This window comes from Carcharhinus amblyrhynchos, chromosome 14, assembly GCF_965287045.1.
Source record: "Carcharhinus amblyrhynchos chromosome 14, sCarAmb.v2.hapA, whole genome shotgun sequence".
NCBI classification, from domain to species: domain Eukaryota; kingdom Metazoa; phylum Chordata; class Chondrichthyes; order Carcharhiniformes; family Carcharhinidae; genus Carcharhinus; species Carcharhinus amblyrhynchos.
In genome coordinates this window covers 60,998,706-61,016,511 of record NC_137337.1, presented here as the reverse complement: position 1 = coordinate 61,016,511, position 17,806 = coordinate 60,998,706, and the positions used below count along the sequence as shown (strand labels likewise).

The following is a 17,806-nucleotide window of genomic DNA, read 5'->3' as shown; positions in this document are numbered from 1 at the left end:
TCCTACAGTGCAGAAAGAGGCCATTTGGCCCATCAAGACTGCACCAACCACAATCCCACCCAGACCCTATCCCCATATCCCCACAAATTTACCCACTAATCCCTCTAACCTATGCATCTCAGGACTCTTAGAGCAATTTAGCATGGCCAATCAACCTAACCCACACATCTTTGGAGTGTGGGAGGAAACCGGAGCACCCAGAGGAGACCCACACAGACACGAGGAGGATGTGCAAACTCCACACAGACAGTGACCCAAGCCGGGATTTGAACCCAGGTGCCTGGACCTGTGAAGCAGCAGTGCTAACCACTGTGCTACCATGCCACCCATGCTAACCACTGTGCTACCCAGTCAGCAGCTGAGACACTGCCCCTGCCCACCCCTCCCATTTGCCAGCACAAGATAGTGTGCACCATCTGCATGTTTTATTTTTTAAGCAACTTGTGCTTAGTAAGTCATATTTTGCCCTTGCAGCTCTTCAAGCAGAGTATAATATGATCGTAAAAGTTGATGGAGCTTATGAAGAGGAGCAGGTTACCAGTATCAAACCTCTGTCAAATCCCGTGTGGAATGAAAGCTTTCGCTTCCACATAGACAAGAGCTTGGATCCAAAACTCTCTATTGATTTGGTTCAAACCACCACACAGCTGCAGGTGAGAAATCTGATCACTCACTTGAAACCATTGTTTCAGCAAAGTTGCAGTTATTTTTTCACGCAGGACACTGTGAACAGGGAAGGTAGTTGAATTTTGTTGTTGCACTGATTAATGCAACAATTGGATTGTTTCTGGACAGAATGCATTGAGGGATGCAGTGCAGGTAGGTGGAGTTGGCTTATTTTGAATAAAAGCTGAGGCACAATGACTCGTGCCTTATGTAATTTCTCTGCTTTCAAAAACTCTCTAGTTTTAAAATTCTAGAAAATTTTGACCAACTCTTAAAGCTCATTGATTAATTGTAAACTTTATCAAAAGGGAAAAATACCTCATAGAATCCCTATAGTGCAGAAGGAGGGCATTTGGTCCAGCCAGCCTGCACCAACAATCCCACCCAGTCCCCATCCCCTTAACCCCATGTATTTACCCTGCTATTCCAGCGACACTAAGGGCCCGATTTTTACCACTGCGTCACGCCTAATGTGGTAAAGTCGGGTGTGAGGCCATTAATGCAATCCGTGCCCATGTCCGTGCAAATTGCCACTTTACCGAAACCCAGGAATGACGGCGACCCGATTTGTGGGCGCAATGGTGATTTAAATGCATTTCAATTGAATTAATGAACTGCCCACCCAACTTTATCAGCATTTCCCTATTTACCAGCATGTTCGCCGATCCAAAATCGCGCCAGAATGGACCTGCTAAATAAAAATCTAAATTGGGCGCTCCAGCTGCTAAAGAGCGCGTTCAGAGCTTCCAACGGCTCTCTGACTCAGATCAGTGGTGGGGAGGAGGGAGGCGGGTCAGATCATTCTCTGGTTGGCAGGGGGAGGAGGAGGAGGTGAGTCAAATGTTCCTCGGGAGTGGGGGGGGGAGGCGGTTTGGTGGAGGGGTGGGGAGTGAGTGAGGCCAGGTCACTATCTGGAGTGGGGGGGGAGGAGAGAGGCGGGTAAGATGTATCTCTACTGGGGGAGGGAGTGAAGGAGGCCTGATCGCTCACTGGTTGGGGGTGGGGGCCAGATGGATCTCTAGTAGAGAGGAATGAGGGGTGGGGGCAGGGGGTCCGCTGCCACTCTGCAGGCAATCAGTGGGTGGGGGGTGGGGGGGAGGGGGGGGCGCAGATGGAGATCTGGGGGTAGGGAGGCCAGATGGATCTCTGGTGGGGAAGAGGGCAGATGGATCTCTGGTAAGGGGGAGCGGGGGGGGTCTGCTGCCACTCTGTGAGCGATTTGGTGGTGGGGGGGGGGGAGGGCAGGGCATTGTGATCGGTCTGGGTAACAGGGTGGGTGGGTGGATAAGGGGCACAATGATGTCTATGGGGCTATCGATCCCGCTTTTCAGTCCCAGGCTGCTTTCTCTGCTTTCTGCGGCCCAGGAGCGATCTAACACGGGCACTTTTTCAAATTTTTTTCCAACTGTGCGTGCGCAGTTGAGAGATCCAATCGTTTTGGGCACGCTAAGCCCTGCCCACAGGTCCGCAAATTTTTTCAAGCTGAGTTCATATGGGGGCAACTGAAAGCAGATTTCTAAGTAAAATCTACAGTACACCCAGCTTCAGCACTTAGGGCCTGAGTTTATCAATTTCATTCTAACGGCCGTATTTTACCATTGCATTGCACCCATTTTTGGGTACAAAAATGTAGTAAAGATGGGTGTGAGGCCATTAAAACGATCCGTGCCCACATCCGCACAGATTGCCACTTTACCAAAACCCAGAAATGGAAGCGATCCGCTATGCACCCAAAACAGGTGCAATGATGATTTAAATGTACTTGCATGTATTTAAATTGAATTAATGATCTGCTGCCCACTTTATCAGCATTTCCCCCTTTACCAACATGTTCACCAATCTGGAACTGCGCCGAAATGGACTTGCTAAGTAAAAGTCTGAAATGGGCGGTCCAGCTGCTGAAGAGCACGTCCAGAACTTCCAACGATTCTCTGACTCAGATCAGTGGTTGGGGGGGAGGAGGGAGGTGGGCCAGATCATTCTCTGGCTGTGAGGGGGAGGGGGAGGGGATGAGGTCAGATTATTGCCTGGTTAGGGGAGAGGAGGAGGAGGAAACGGGTCAGATGTATCTCATAGAACCCTACAGTGCAGAAAGAGGGCATTTGGCCCCTCGAGTCTGCACTGACCCACAATCCCACCCAGGCCCTACCCCCATATCCCTACATATTTTACCCACTAATCCCTCTAACCTACACATCTCAGGACACTAAGGGCAATTTTTAAGCATGGCCAATCAACCTAACCCACACAGCCAGGTATCTCTGGTGGGGGAGGGCCAATCGTTTTCTGGTGGTAGTGGGGGAGGGCTGATCATTGCCTGGGAGGGGTGGGGTCGATCATTGTCTGGTGATGGGGGAGGGGGCTGATTGTTGTCTGGTGACGGGGGCAAGGGCTGATTGTTGTCTGGTGGTTGGGGAGGAGGGCTGATCGTTGTCTAATGGTGGGGGAAGAAAAGGTGGGTCAGATGTTCTTCTTGAGGGGATAGAGGGAGGAGTGAGGCCAGACCATTCTCTGGAGAGAGGAGTGAGGCCAGACCATTCTCTAAGGGGGGGAGGAAGAAGGCGGGTAAGATATATCTCTGGGAGGATGGGACGGAGGCTTTATTGCTCACTGGTGGGGGGGGCCAGATGGATCTCTAGTGGGAGGGGGCAGATAGATCTCTGGTGGGGGGTCAGATGGATCAGTGATGGGGAGGGCAGGGGGGTCCGTTGCCACTCAGCGGGCGATTGGTGGGGGGAAGGAGCAGGGGTGGCAATCGGTCTGGGTAGTGGGAGGGGTTGATAAGGAGGGCAGTGATATCTGTGGGGACTGCCATTCCTGCTTTTCACTCCCAGGCCGGTTTCTCTGCTTTCTGCAGCCCAGGAGCGATCTGACATGGGTGCACTTCTTCAGATTTTTTTCTAACTACGCATGTGCAGTTCGGAGCTCCAATCATTTCGGACGCACTAGGCCCTGCCCATAGTGCGATTCAGACCCACAATTCATTTTTCAGGCTAAGTGTGTATGGGGGTGCCTGAAAGTAGATTTCTAAGTCAGATCTGTGTCACACCCAGATTCAGCACTTAGAATAAAAATGGTAAAATCAGGCTGTAAGAGGCAATTTTGCATAGCCAATCCACTGTTTTGGAGTGTGGAAGGAGACTGGAGCACCTGGAGGAAACACATGCAAGCACAGGGAGAACGAGCAAATTCCACACAGACTGTCACACAAGGCCAGAATTGAACCTGGGTCCCTGGTGCTGTGAGGCTGCAGTGACAGCCACTGTGCTGTCCACAATCACCAATAAGTTGTATTTATAATGTCTATTGCCTCTTCTCGATCAGTTAGGACCGTTTTGAATGACTTAAGAAATGTGATTTTGAATCTCCTTCCACAATCAAAATGGAAATTTGTAACCATTTCAAAATGTGCTGAGATTTTCATTCTCCCAAATCTCCAGTCAAAATGGCCAATCCCATTGTCTGTTTTGAATTCATTCTCAGGGTGCTGGGTCTTTAGTGTTCATTAATCACCCCTCGGTGGTAAGATGCCTGTTTGAACCATTGTAGCATTTTTTTTAATTCTTTTACTGGGGGCATCACAAGCTAGGCCAGCATTTATTGCTCAGCCCTAATTGCCCTTGAGAATGTGATGAGCTGCCTTCTCAAACAGCTGCAGTTCCTGAGGTGTAGGTACATCCACAGTGCTGTTAGGAGGGAATTCCAGGATTTTCACCCAGCAGCAGGGAGGGAATGATAATATGTTTCCAAGTTAGGACGATGTGTGGTTTGGAGGGGAACTTGCAATTGGTGGGCTGCCCTTGTTCTTCTAGATGGTGAAGGTCATGGGTTCGAAAGGTGCTGCTAAGGAGCCTTGGTGAGTTCCTGCAGTACATCTTGTGAAGAGTACACACTGCTGCTACTCTGTGCTGGTGATGTAGAGTGTGAATGTTTAATATGGTGGGCATGAGAACCAATCAAGCGGGCTGCCTTGTCCTGGATGGCATCAAGCCTTTTGTCTGTACTCATCCAGACAAGTGGAGTGCATTCCATCACACTCCTGACTTTGTGCAGAGGTGGGTTACTCTGCACAAAGTTTCCAGCTTATAACCTGTTCTTGTATCTATAGTGTATATGTGGCTGGTCCAGTTCTGGTTGTGGTCGCTGGTAATCCCCCCCTGCCACCTTTTATGTTTTAAGTGGGGAAGGGGGGTGGAATTCAGTGATAGTAATGCTATTGAATGCCATGAGGAGATGGGAAGAATCTCTCTTGTTGGGGATGGCCATTGCCTGCTACTTGAGTGGTGTGAATGTTACTTGTAATTTATCAGTCCAAGCCTGGTTATTGTCCAAGTCTTGCTGCATTTGGACATGGACTGCTGTCTCACCACAGTATGTGATGAGTCACGCATGGTGTTAAATATTGTGCAGTCATCTAGGAATATGCCCACCTGACCTTATGGTGAAAGGAAGGTTATTGATAAAGCATTGATAAGGCCTGAGATCAGTACTCTGAGGAACTCCTGCGGTGATGTTCCAAGGCTGAGACGGTTGATCCCCAATAACCAGAACCATCTTCCATTGTGCTGGGTGTGGCACCAACCTTGTGGTAAGGGCATTTTCATTGCTGTTAGGGAGTCTTAGGATTTTGACCATACAAAGATGAGAGAATGGTGATGCATGACCTGGTCAGGATGGTATGGAAGCTGAAGGTGGCAGTATTCGCATTCAGCTGTTGCCCTTTACTGATGCTGGTGGTTCAGGTTGTAAGTTTGGGAGGTGCTTTCCAAACAGCCTTTGGTGTGTTGCTCCTATAGTTAGCACACTTTGGAGCCACAATGCACTGTGTTGCCTATCCCCTTGACCCTGTTCCAACTAAGCTGCCATCAACCAGCTTCCCTCCCTGGTTGCCTTGTTAACTGATATTGTTATTCCCAAATACCGTGCCCCTCACATTCAAAACTGCTGTCATCATCTCAGTCCTTAAAAACCAGTCTTTGACAGCCTTAAATATTGTTCATCTCCAACCTATTTCCTCTCCAAAGTCCTTCAGCATGCTGTCAGCACTCAAACCCCAAGTTTCTTCTTTGGAACTCCATGTTTGAATCCCTCCGATCATGTTTTTATTCATGTCGTGGTATCAAAGCCACAAATGACAAATTTAGCATTTATTAACAAGGGGTTTGAGTTTAAGAGCCGTGGGGTTATGCTGCAACTATGCCGGACCTTGGTGAGACCACATTTGGAATATTGGGTGCAGTTCTGGTCACCTCACTATAAGAAGGATGTGGAAGCACGAGAGAAAATGTTGAGGAGATTTACTAGGATGCTGCCTGGTTTGGAGAGTAGGTCTTATGAGGAAAGGTTGAGGGAGCTGGGGCTTTTCTCTTTAGAGCAGAGGAAGATGAGAGGCAACTTAAGAGGTTTATAAGATGACGAAGGGGATAGATAGAGTGGATGTGCAGAGACTATTTCTTTGGGTGGATGTAGCTGTTACTAGGGGCCCTAACTATAAGGTTCATGGTGGGAGATATAGGAGGGATTTCCAAGGTAGCTTCTTTACTCAGAGAGTGGTTGGGGTGTGGAATGCACTGCCTGCTGTGATAGTGGAGTCGGACACTTTAGGAACTTTCAGGCAGTTATTGGATAGGCACATGGAGCACACCAGAATGATAGGGAGTGGAATAGGTTGATCTTGGGTTTGGACATAGCTCAGCACAACATTGAGGGCCAAAGGACCTGTACTGTGCTGTACTGTTCTATGTTCTATTTTACATGATTTTCTTGACCTCCCTGCAGCCTTTGACATGTTTGACCCCACCATGTTTCTCCAACACCTCTCCACCTCATGCAGCTGAATGGGATTGCTCTGACCTGGTCCACTTTATTCTCTCCAAGCTTGGCCAGGGAATCACCACAGTAGTTTCCCTTTCCGCTGCCTCACTGTTGTTCTGGTGCCCCTCAAGATCTGTTCTTTGCCCCCTCCTTTCTCAGGTACCTGCTGCCTCTCAGTGACATCATCTAAAAACACAGCGTCATTGCCCATGGGTACCCTGATGATATCTTACACCATTTCTCTTGACCCCTCTAAACCTGTAAATTGTCATACTGTCCAACATCCAGTACAGGATCAGAAGATATTTCCTGCAACTGAATATTGGGAAGATCGAAGACGATGTCTTCCATCTCCATCACAAACTCAGCTCCTGAGTCACTGACTCAATCCTTACCTAAGACTCTGTCTGAGGCTGTACCAGATGTTCACAAACTTGGTATCATTTTTGACTTTGAGATGAGCTGTTGACCACATATCCATGCCATTATTTGGATATCTACTTGGATATCTCTACCGATTTACTAAATCATTTTAAGCACTCGATTATATCACTTCTTAATCTTTACACTTAAGGAAATACAAGCTTTATCAATGAAACTTGTCATCCTAATCATGGTACCTGGAACTGAATGTAGTTCTCCAAATAAGGTCCAACCAGTGGCCAGAGTTCTGTATAGCTGTAACATAATTTCTAATGTTTCATATTCTAACTCCCGAGATAAAATTTCATCAACTTTATTTTATTCTTGTACTTTTTCTGTCCATTAGCTCTTAATAGTTTCTGTACATGGATTCCAAAATTTCCCTGCCATTGATTAAATATTTTGATCTATCTTCCTTTAGTTTAATATCTTAATGTTACCTGAACCCCTCGAAATGCACAAGAGGGGCCTAGGGTGACACCCCTTCTTTCCACTACCACAACTTGCTGTGGCCATTAACAGTGGAAATGAAGGATGCGATTGTGTAACACGCCGACAACGTAGAACCTTCCAGCGTAACCTGGGAGAGAAGAGTGTAACATTGGTCACAACAAATTCTTGTAACATCTACAAACTAGACTTTGTGTGACATCATCAGCATAATCACTAACCTTGGCAACCAATTTTCATGAGGTCAAAGAATGTCTGCCTGAGGTACAAGGATAACTTGTATATTGTCCAGCCATAGGATGTGCCTTTGTTCATGTCACAAGTGTGGAACTGAAAGCGGTTCACAGTGATGAGATTGAGTGAGACTTAATGGAACTGAGGAAACAGATAGGAGATAACTGTGGGAGGGGCTCATTTGTAATCTTGAATGAACATGGGACCTTGCATCACATCTGTTAGCCATTCACTACCTAAGACTTGATGAGGAATAAATGCAAACTTTATTTACAATAATGAAGATTGTAGACAGTGAATGAACACCCATACCACCATTGTGCATTAAACACTTCTTAATTTTTCTAACCCTACATCCAATTGCAGCCTTGACGTCAGCAGAAGAGGTGAAAGCATATTGCTATGCTTTGTTGTCTGAGATGATTTTGGGTATCCTCTGGGGGCACAAGGCCTGGAGGGCCCTGGCCTGCTCAGGGACAGGCATCCCTCCCTCAGCCTGACTTGCTGGAGTTGATAAGGTTGTGGGCATAGAGGATTTGGAGCAGTAGAACACCCTTGGAATGTCCTGAATGGATGTCCTTACGTTGTCTGGCTGTCTCCGCCATTTGTGTGCCCAAGGGTCACTCCTTGACTCCATCAGGAAAAGGGGCAGCTGGAGAGAAGTCAAGGTGGCCTATCCCCTCCTGCCTAGCGCACCCATGCTTAGAGTGATGCAGTCCCAGTCCACGTGCACATCTGGCAGAAAGTTCTGGATCTGAGTCTCCACAGCAGCCGCCAGCCATGTTTGCATGTCAGAGCAACAACATCAGACAGAATGTGATGGTCTCCTCCATCCTTCATTCCAGTCTGGTGACGGCGTCTGATAACTCTGTCTGATGTCCCCCTGCCTGTTTTGCACTTCCAATGTTTCTCTCAGGTCTGATTGCAGAGGTTCATCATCAGATTTAGTGGAGACCTGGACTCCAGCAGTTCTTTGAGTGTCAGAGACTGCCACTGCCTCTGCCTCTTGTGGACATGTGTGCGTGGGGTGATCACCAGGTTGTGACCTGAGTTTATTCGAGAACTTGGACCCACTGAGATGCACGTATCTGCACTGGTGGGAGATGCAGCTGAAAGCAGGGACACGTTTTCATCAGATGTTTTCTCTGCCTTGTCATTGGAGGTACTCTGGAGGTTGCGACACTTGCTGGTAGTCTTTATCTACCATTTGTTGCCGGTAGCTGGAATAGAGTGAAGAATTAGTCATTGACCAGGCAAGCTCCAGCATTATAGGTCATTGTCTGCACATCGTCGATGTATACTAAATGGACTCTGGCTCGTTGGAGGAGACCAATCTCACCTTCCATACAGGAACAATCTCTGTCCTCTCCAACAAGTTCTGCCACCTGCTCCTTGTGAGAGGGGAGCATCCTCAGCTCAGGCCTGTCCCCTCCAATCTTGGCTCTCCCCTGCCTGTTATGGGTGATCTTTTTCTGCAAATGAACAGATGGACTGACTGAGCACTGTGGATGAAAAAGCAGTTCAGAAGGTGTGTGTGCTTGTTGTATGTGCTGAGCCTTACCCAGTAAGGGATTAAGATGTAAATTGTCCAGGATCTTGCATGAGATGGTGAGTGTCTGGCGGACATATAGCACTGATAGCCCATCTGCTAGGTGTATGTGACATCCCTGTGGGCTGTAATCATTAGACTGCCTGATGCCTTTGCAAATGTGTGAGTAGAAGTTTTGCTTACCTTGGAGGAACTTGTCAGATCATTCATTCTTTTACTGCATTGCAGGGTGGTTCTTTTTTGTTGGCCATGGGTGTTGACCTTCCTGGTGATCTCCTCCCAGGCAGGTGTGATCAGGGATGAGGACTGTCTGCTCCTACTTCTGAAGGAGGATCTCCAGCCATTCCTGGATGTCCAGGAGGAGAATGGCTTGGGTGACTGTCTGTGCGGAGTTTGTACATTCTCCCCCATGTCTACGTGGTTTCCTCCAAGTGCTCTGGTTTCCTCCCACAGTCCAAAGATGTGCAGATGTCAATTGCCCCTTAGTGCAGGGGGAGTAGCTAGGATAAATGTGTGGGATTATGGGGAGAGGGCCTGGGTGGAATTGTGGTCGCTGTAGGCTTAACGGGCCGAATGGCCTCATTCTGCACTGTAGGATTCTATGAAATAGAAAATTGGGTGGAAAGATTAGACTGACCATCCAGTAGGAATCATGTCTGCCACCAAATTTAGCCTGCAGAATGGAAAATTCTGCCCTGTGTTAGTTACATTTATATCGAGCCTTAGTCAAATGATCACTTAGTGTGCCATGTACTGTTCCCATTGCCATGTTACAAAAAAGAATATTGAAGCGCTGGAAAAAATATAGAACTAAAGAAGGGCTTGGGGTTCTTTCCTTTAGAAAGGAGGAAGGCAGTAAGATGATGGGCTGAGTAATGATTCAAAAGGAGCTTTCCTGTGGAGGCAGAGAGCATGACTAATGTACTAAATTAGCAAACATACTGGAGAGGACCAAAGCAAGGGAAATGCAATTAGACCGTCCGTAAAAATACATAAAATTACATTATATGTATTTATGAATAGGAATGGACTGCCTGATATTGTGGTGAGATGTTGATTCTTAATGAACTTTCAAAAGGGAATTGGTTAAATACTTAAAGGGGTAAAATTTGCAGTACTGTGGATAATGGGGTTAATTGGATCTTTCAAAAGATGTGGATGTGCCAGCGTTGGACTGGGGTAAACACAGTAAAAAGTCTGACAACACCAGGTTTTAGTCCAACCGATTTATTTGATAGTAAACTCACAAGCTTTCGAGGGGACTCCCTCTTCGTCAGGTGAATGGAGAGTTCTGGCCTCGGACAGAGCATATAAAGCACAGACGCTTTAGAGATTACTGATTAGAATGCGAATCTTTACACCTAACCTGCTGTTCAAGACCTGAAGTGGCTGACAATGTGAGTGGAAGGAGCACTGATCACAGGTTACAGAGATGTGTATTGTCTCCAGACAGTACAGTAAGTGAGGTTTTGCAAACCCAGGCAAGTCACGGGGGTTACAGATAGTGCGACATGAACCCAAGATCCCTGCTGAGACCGTCCTCATGTGTGTGGAACTTGGCTATCAGTCTCTGCTCAGCGACCCTGCGCTGTCGTGTGTCGTGAAGGCCGCCTTGGAGAATGCTTACCCGAAGGTCAGAGGCTGAATGCTCGTGACCACTGAAGTGTTTGCCAACAGGAAGGGAACAGTCTTGCCTGGTGATTGTCGAGCGATGTTCATTCATCCATTGTCGTAGCGTCTGCATGGTCTCCCCAATGTACCATGCTTCGGGGCATCCTTTCTTGCAACGTATCAGGTAGACAATGTTGGCCGAGTTGCATGAGTATTTACCGTGTACCTGGTGGATGGCATTCTCACGTGTGATGATGGTATCCGTGTCGATGATCCGGCATGTCTTGCAGAGGTTGCTGTGGCAAGGTTGTGTGGAATTGTGGTCACTTCTTCTGAAGACTGGGTAGTTTGCTGTGAACAATGGTCTGTTTGAGGTTGTGTGGTTGTCTGAAGGCAAGAAGCGGGGGTGTGGGGATGGCCCTGGCGAGATGTTCGTCTTCATCAATGATATGTTGGAGACTCCGGAGAAGAGGTCGTAGCTCCTCCGCTCCGGGGAAGTACTGGACGACGAAGGGTACTCTGTCCGCTGTGTCCCGTGTTTGTCTTCTGAGGAGATCGGTGCGGTTTTTCGCTGTAGCACATCGGAACTGTCGATCTATGAGTCGAGCGCCATATCCTGTTCTTATGAGGGCATCTTTATGAGGGCATCTTATGAGATGCCCTCATAAGAACAGGATATGGCGCTCGACTCATAGATCGACAGTTCCGATGTGCCACAGCGAAAAACCGCACGATCTCCTCAGAAGACAAACACGGGACCGAGCGGACAGAGTACCCTTCGTCGTCCAGTACTTCCCCGGAGCGGAGAAGCTACGACATCTTCTCCGGAGTCTCCAACATATCATTGATGAAGACGAACATCTCGCCAGGGCAATCCCCATACCCCCACTTCTTGCCTTCAGACAACCACACAACCTCAAACAGACCATTGTTCGCAGCAAACTACCCAGTCTTCAGAAGAACAGTGACCACAACACCACACAACCCTGCCACAGCAACCTCTGCAAGACATGCCGGATCATCGACACGGATACCATCATCACACGTGAGAATACCATCCACCAGGTACACGGTAAATACTCTTGCAACTCGGCCAACATGGTCTACCTGATACGTTGCAAGAAAGGATGTCCCGAAGCATGGTACACTGGGGAGACCATGCAGACGCAACGACAACGAATGAATGAACATCGCTCGACAATCACCAGGCAATACTGTTTCCTTCCTGTTGGTGAACACTTCAGTGGTCACAAGCATTCAGCCTCTGACCTTCGGGTAAGCGTTCTCCAAGGCGGCCTTCACGACTCACGACACACGACAGCGCAGAGTCGCTGAGCAGAGACTGATAGCCAAGTTCCGCACACATGAGGACGGTCTCAGCAGGGATCTTGGGTTCATGTCGCACTATCTGTAACCCCCGTGACTTGCCTGGGTTTGCAAAACCTCAGTCACTGTGCTGTCTGGAGACAATACACATCTCTTTAACCTGTGATCAGTGCTCCTTCCACACACATTGTCGGCCACTTTAGGACTTGAACAGCAGGTTAGGTGTAAAGATTCGCATTCTAATCAGTAATCTCTAAACCGTCTGTGCTTTATATGCTCTGTCCGAGGCCAGAACTCTCTATTCACCTGACGAAGAGGGAGTCCCCTCGAAAGCTTGTGAGTTTACTATCAAATAAATCGGTTGGACTAAAACCTGGTGTTGTCAGACTTTTTACTCTTTCAAAAGAGTCAGCACAAATATGATGGGCTGAATTATCTCCTTGTTTGCTATATTGTTCTATGATTTTCTAAGGGCTGAAGGCCTCTGTCAGTTTGTGTTCACTATTGGAAAGCTATTTTGATTTGATAGTTCACTCAGTATAAGAAGAATAGAGCTCGCCTGATCGCACAAGCAGCTGATGCAACAAACATTTGACCCAGGTAGAGCAGGTTTGACCCATCTTTATGATGAGTTAGCCATGATGGCAGTGAAGTATTTCAATTACTTTGGTGTCCAGTGGCTGGAGTGAGAAAGATCACTTCTTGTGATGGAAAAGGACACATAGGTAAACATCATCTGAGAACAAGATAAATTTTCTTCATTATGCTTCTCCTTCCTGACCTTCTCCTCCTCAGCCTGATGATCTTCACTGACCAGCTCTTACACCAGATACTGATTGTCTGTGGTCCATGACCACACCAGCAAATGATCAATAGCTTGAGAAAAATGGGGTGGGACTTTTCTTTCAGGCAGTAATATGTGATGGGAGGGAGGTTTTCCACAGAGCAGAAGTGAAGCAGATCAGTGGTGCACTTGTCGCTTCAATGTATGAAAGGTCCTTTCAATAACACCTCTCCATTTGTCACAGGATGCTATGCATATTGAAATGATGAATGAAACCAATGTAGTCGGTTCAGGGTCCGCGCCTCTGTATAAGCTTCCTATTGGAAAGAAGGTGGATGTGGAGATGCCTCTTGGCAAGGTAAGCAGTGTTTAAGCCAGCTCCTCCTCTTGGGTTAGTTACCATTAGGATATTTCTATCTATTTTCAGTCTGAATGGGCAGCTTACTCGTAACTGCTTAGATCAACACTGTCTTTGCATCCAGGCAGAGTTCTTGCAACACTCCCTAGTCCCACAATCGTTTGGCCACCGAAAATCCTTGATGAGCTGATATAGTCCAAAACCGATTTCAGTTTTGTGATTTAAAAAAATATCTTATTTCCGTTCTCCTTGGGCTGCAAATAATCTCTATTTAAAATAAACAGATGCGGATGCAGTGCTCCATTTCCACCTCTCCCCATTGGTTCGGCTTGATAACGGTATCTGATTCAGCAATATTTACTTAAGTTTATTTTTAAATCCCGTAGCTGCTGATCTAAATTCAAAGAGTTGGCATAGGCCATCAGACTCCGATTCTAGTGCAGGAGATGGGATCCACTGCTGGTTGTCCCAGGTGGAAAATGACCCTGAGTGAGGGGAACTGTAAATGTGCACTTCAACTCCACAAAGCCTGGTAGGTGAAGTGTAGGTATAAGAAGTCAAGTGATTGAAATGTTACCTAATCTTTAACACAATGGCCTTGACTTCAGTTTCACACTTGTTGAAAAACTGAATGTTGAGCCTTCTGACTCAAAGTGCACTGAGCCCCTTTGTCCACTAGTATACGTGAGGGTGGGTGAGCAAGTTGACCTTTTCTTGACTAATTGTTGGCTGCCATGACCATTTGCAACTGACTAGTTAAAATGAACTCAACAATCTCATGATTAGAAGGCAGTGATGAGGTTGCTTTGTACAGTGATACAGCGTGTTTCCAAAGAGTCAAAGAAGATGGCAAGACAGGTGGAGTGAGCAGTTTGTAAAGCATACAGCATCCTGGGCTATCAAACTGAAATGATAGGGAGAGGTGAAAATGGATCACTGCATCCTTATCTGTTTATTTTAAAGAAAGGGTATTTTCAGTCCAAGGTGAACTGAATTAGGACATTTTTTTAAATCAGCAGCAAAACTGAGACCAGTTTTGGACTTTATCAGCTTATCAAGGATTTGGCATCAGCTCGTCAAGGATTTTCAGGTACAAGAGCGTGGAGGTCATGCTGAACGTGTATAGGACACGAATTAGCCCTCAGCTGGAGTATTGTATACAGTTCTAGGCACCACATTAAATGCATTAGAGAGAGTGCAGAAGACGTTTACAAGAATGGTTCCAGGATTGAGAAATTTCACTTATGAGGATTGGAGAGGTTGGGTCTGTTCTCCCTGGAGCAAAGAAGACTAAGAGGAAATTTTATGAAGATGTTCACAATCATGAGTAGATAGGGAGAAAATATTCCCGCTCGTAAAAGGATTGAGAACAAGAAGGCATAGAATTAAAAGAAGCGATTGTAATGTGAGAAAAAAATGTTCGTACAGCAAGTGGTTTGGATCTGGAATGCACTGCCTGGAAATATGATGGAAGCAGGTTTAAAACATTAAGTTTATTTATTAGTGTCACAAGTAGGCTTACACTAACACTGCAATGAAGTTACTGCAATGTGTAAATCCCCTAGTTACCACACTCTGGCACCTGTTTGGGTACACAGAGGGAGAATTCAGCATGGCAAATCACATCTTTCAGACTGTGAGAGGAAAATGGAGCACTGAAAAAATGTTCAAGGGTACAGAGACTGACGTTAAGTCATAATGCTCATTTAGAGAACTGGCGCAGACATGATGGGCTGATAATATCTAAGCTAGGGGACAGCCTGCCTCATGAATCATGTACCACCTGGAACCAGAGATATCTGTTTAATTTAAACCTATATGCAGAAAAAATTGGAATCTAAACAATGTCCTGCATATGTGACAGTCGGTGCTTGTAGAGCTGTAAACTGGTGGAGCACTGCTTCACATGTCTCTCTGAGTTAGTTCTCTTCCACCATCTGTTGGAAGAATTAATGATCATGCCATACCCGAGTCTTCTGAGGTTATTTTGTACAAGCTTCACTATAACAGGTTCCCTCAAGCCGGACAACTGTCACGGGGCTGTCTTGGAGGTGTCTCAAGGAGCTGCAGCCCTCTACAAATTGCATGTGATTGGGATGAATTTCACTTCTGTTCTTCCCATTACCACAACATTGACGTATGGCAATTTGGAAATCTTACAGGGCAGACAGGGGACAAGACTTGATAGGCCTCCATCTGCACTGTAACAATTCTGTGGCTCTATACATTGATATTTCCTATTTTCCCAATACAATGAGTTATCAATTCTCGGTCTCTGAGAGAAATGTGGAGGAGCTAACAAGCATTCCTTGGCAGGAAAGAGCAAAGAAACAGAATAACTTAGCTCTCTTGTCCTCTGTCTGCCATGTAAGGTTTTCAAATTGCCATATGTCATGTACCCAACAATGTTGTGGTGATGGGAAGAAAAGAAATGAAATGCATCCCAATCACATGCAATTTGTAGAGGGCTGCAACTCCCTGAGACACCTCCAAGACAGTTCCGTGACAGTTGTCCACCTTGAGGAAACTGATATGAACTTGTGCAGTGATGGTTTAGTGGTGTGAAGTTGATTGCCTATATAACCACGTAGCTAGTAGTGTCTTTTACTCTCAAGCGCTTGAATATTGGTTGTAATCTCTTTTAATAAATGCATATTAGTTTTTAAATTCCTAACGGAGCCAGGAAGAAGTGCCAGCGTGCACCTCTCCTTTTCTCAATGGCTGGCCTCCCAGCAACAGTGAGCCTTTCTCAGTATGCATTTCCTGCTGACTGCCCGTTAATTGGCCACCCAGCATGAAATCACATTTCAGGGCCAATCGCAGCCAGAAGTGCCTTCTGTGCCTAATGGGTGCAAAGTTCAGGTTGAAGGAAATCAAATAAAGCTTCAATATATTAATCCATTCTCACAACTGAATTATTTATTTCTGGCCATGTACCTTCTAATGTTAATAGCTCTCCCAAAAACTCCATGGAATATTTAATCTCAGTCAGTACTGGCTGCTTCCTTCCAGATCTTTCCAACCCTCATGGTAGGGGAACAAATGTTCAATATACTTCTATTTGGATAGTTGTCATACCCACCAAGAAGAGAACGGGCTCATTCTGAAAGATTGCACTAGTTAGCAACACACACTGTCTTCCTGGAGTACAGCTAAGGAACAACTGGGTGAGCAGTTATTAACTCCACATTCACTTGATGTAAAAAAAACTATAAGAAAAAGAACTCTCAGATCCATCACCATGCTAGTATTAAGAGAGATGGGAAGAAATGAGAATGAGGATAAGTAAGAGATGGGGGATTATGTTTGTGCTGTTTGGCTATCTGCCACAGCTGCTTTGGCATTCTTCTTGAATAGCACAAGTAACTTTGCCTCCGCCTTATCTCTCTTAGAAACAGGTTGTTGACCTAAGGCTGCGGGCAGAAAAATGGTAAGTTCATTTTGATCTCTGATTTAGGTCCTTTTAACTTTATGTATGTGTATCTAATACAGTAAACAAGTAGTCATTTTTTAGTACAGATCTTGAATATTGCTGAACAAAGAGACATGAGTTTTTTGTCTTGCACTTATCAGGACAGTTTGCAAGAATTTCCAATAGCAACCCACTGACCTGTGTGGTTTGAATTTGAAGCAAAGCTTGGCAGTTGACTGTTCACTGATGTATTCTCTGTGGCAATGCCTCTACCAATCGGAATCCACTTGCCGACCAATCAGCATTCTTTTCTACAGTATAGATTGTTGTTCTCTTTACTATTGGTTTTCTATGAACTGTCCTGATGAGTAGGAGACAAAAAGCTTCAATGGCATGTCTCCTTTTTCAGTAACACCATATATATAAAACCTCAGTCTATCCAGCTTTTGAATACTGCTCTTATTCTCATTGAATACAGCTTTTGAACACTGCCCTTCCCTCTCACTCTTCCTGAAACGCCACTAGAAGGAGATTATACCTGATGGGTGAAGGCTTTTCTTTTGCTTCCAAGGGTTGATTTGAACCTTCGGCTGTGACAGAAAGTGGGTGCTGGTGGATTTGCTGCTGTCTACTGGAGCTCTACTCCTGTCCATTTTCCTCCATCACTGTAGGTTCAGATCAGCCCTCTAGCCTCTTTCCTACCATTGCAATTTGTCCATTTGCTCTGAAGTTTGCTTTCTTGTGCCTGTAACTTTCCATCCTTTTTTGCTTGACTTTCTTTCTGCATGTTTACTGTATCAAAATAAAGATTCATCATACTGATTCTGCTGTAGCCCATTCTCACCCAAACTGTTAAACTTCATACCCTCAAAGTCTTTTCTTTCTTCAATGATCTGTAAGCCTTCAAAATCTGGGTCTGGAATTGGCTGATCAGTATTTCCTGTTGTCCATAAGTGGTGTTCCACAGGTCTCAGTGTTGGGACCTTTGCTATTTGTGCTATATATTAACGTTATGGATATGAACATGAGGGGCGCGATTGGAAAATTTGCAGATGACAAAGATTGGCCAAGTAATGAATAATGTACAGAATAGTATAACCTCCAAAACAATGTAGGTGGGTTGGCGCAGAGGATGGTAAAGTGGCAGATAGATTTTAACGTAGCGAAGTGTGAGGTCAT

General features: G+C 45.9%; 1 protein-coding gene across 1 annotated transcript in view; it reads left to right on the top strand.

Moving 5' to 3' along the window:
* Positions 1-17,806, top strand: part of LOC145352178 (cytosolic phospholipase A2 zeta-like) — a 92,040-nt gene that overhangs the window by 30,988 nt on the left and 43,246 nt on the right. The window contains exons 9-11 of the mRNA XM_080201908.1: positions 475-653; positions 13,102-13,215; positions 16,608-16,645. Of these exons, the coding sequence (XP_080058034.1) occupies positions 475-653; positions 13,102-13,215; positions 16,608-16,645 (331 nt within the window). The remainder of the gene's footprint in view (positions 1-474; positions 654-13,101; positions 13,216-16,607; positions 16,646-17,806) is intronic.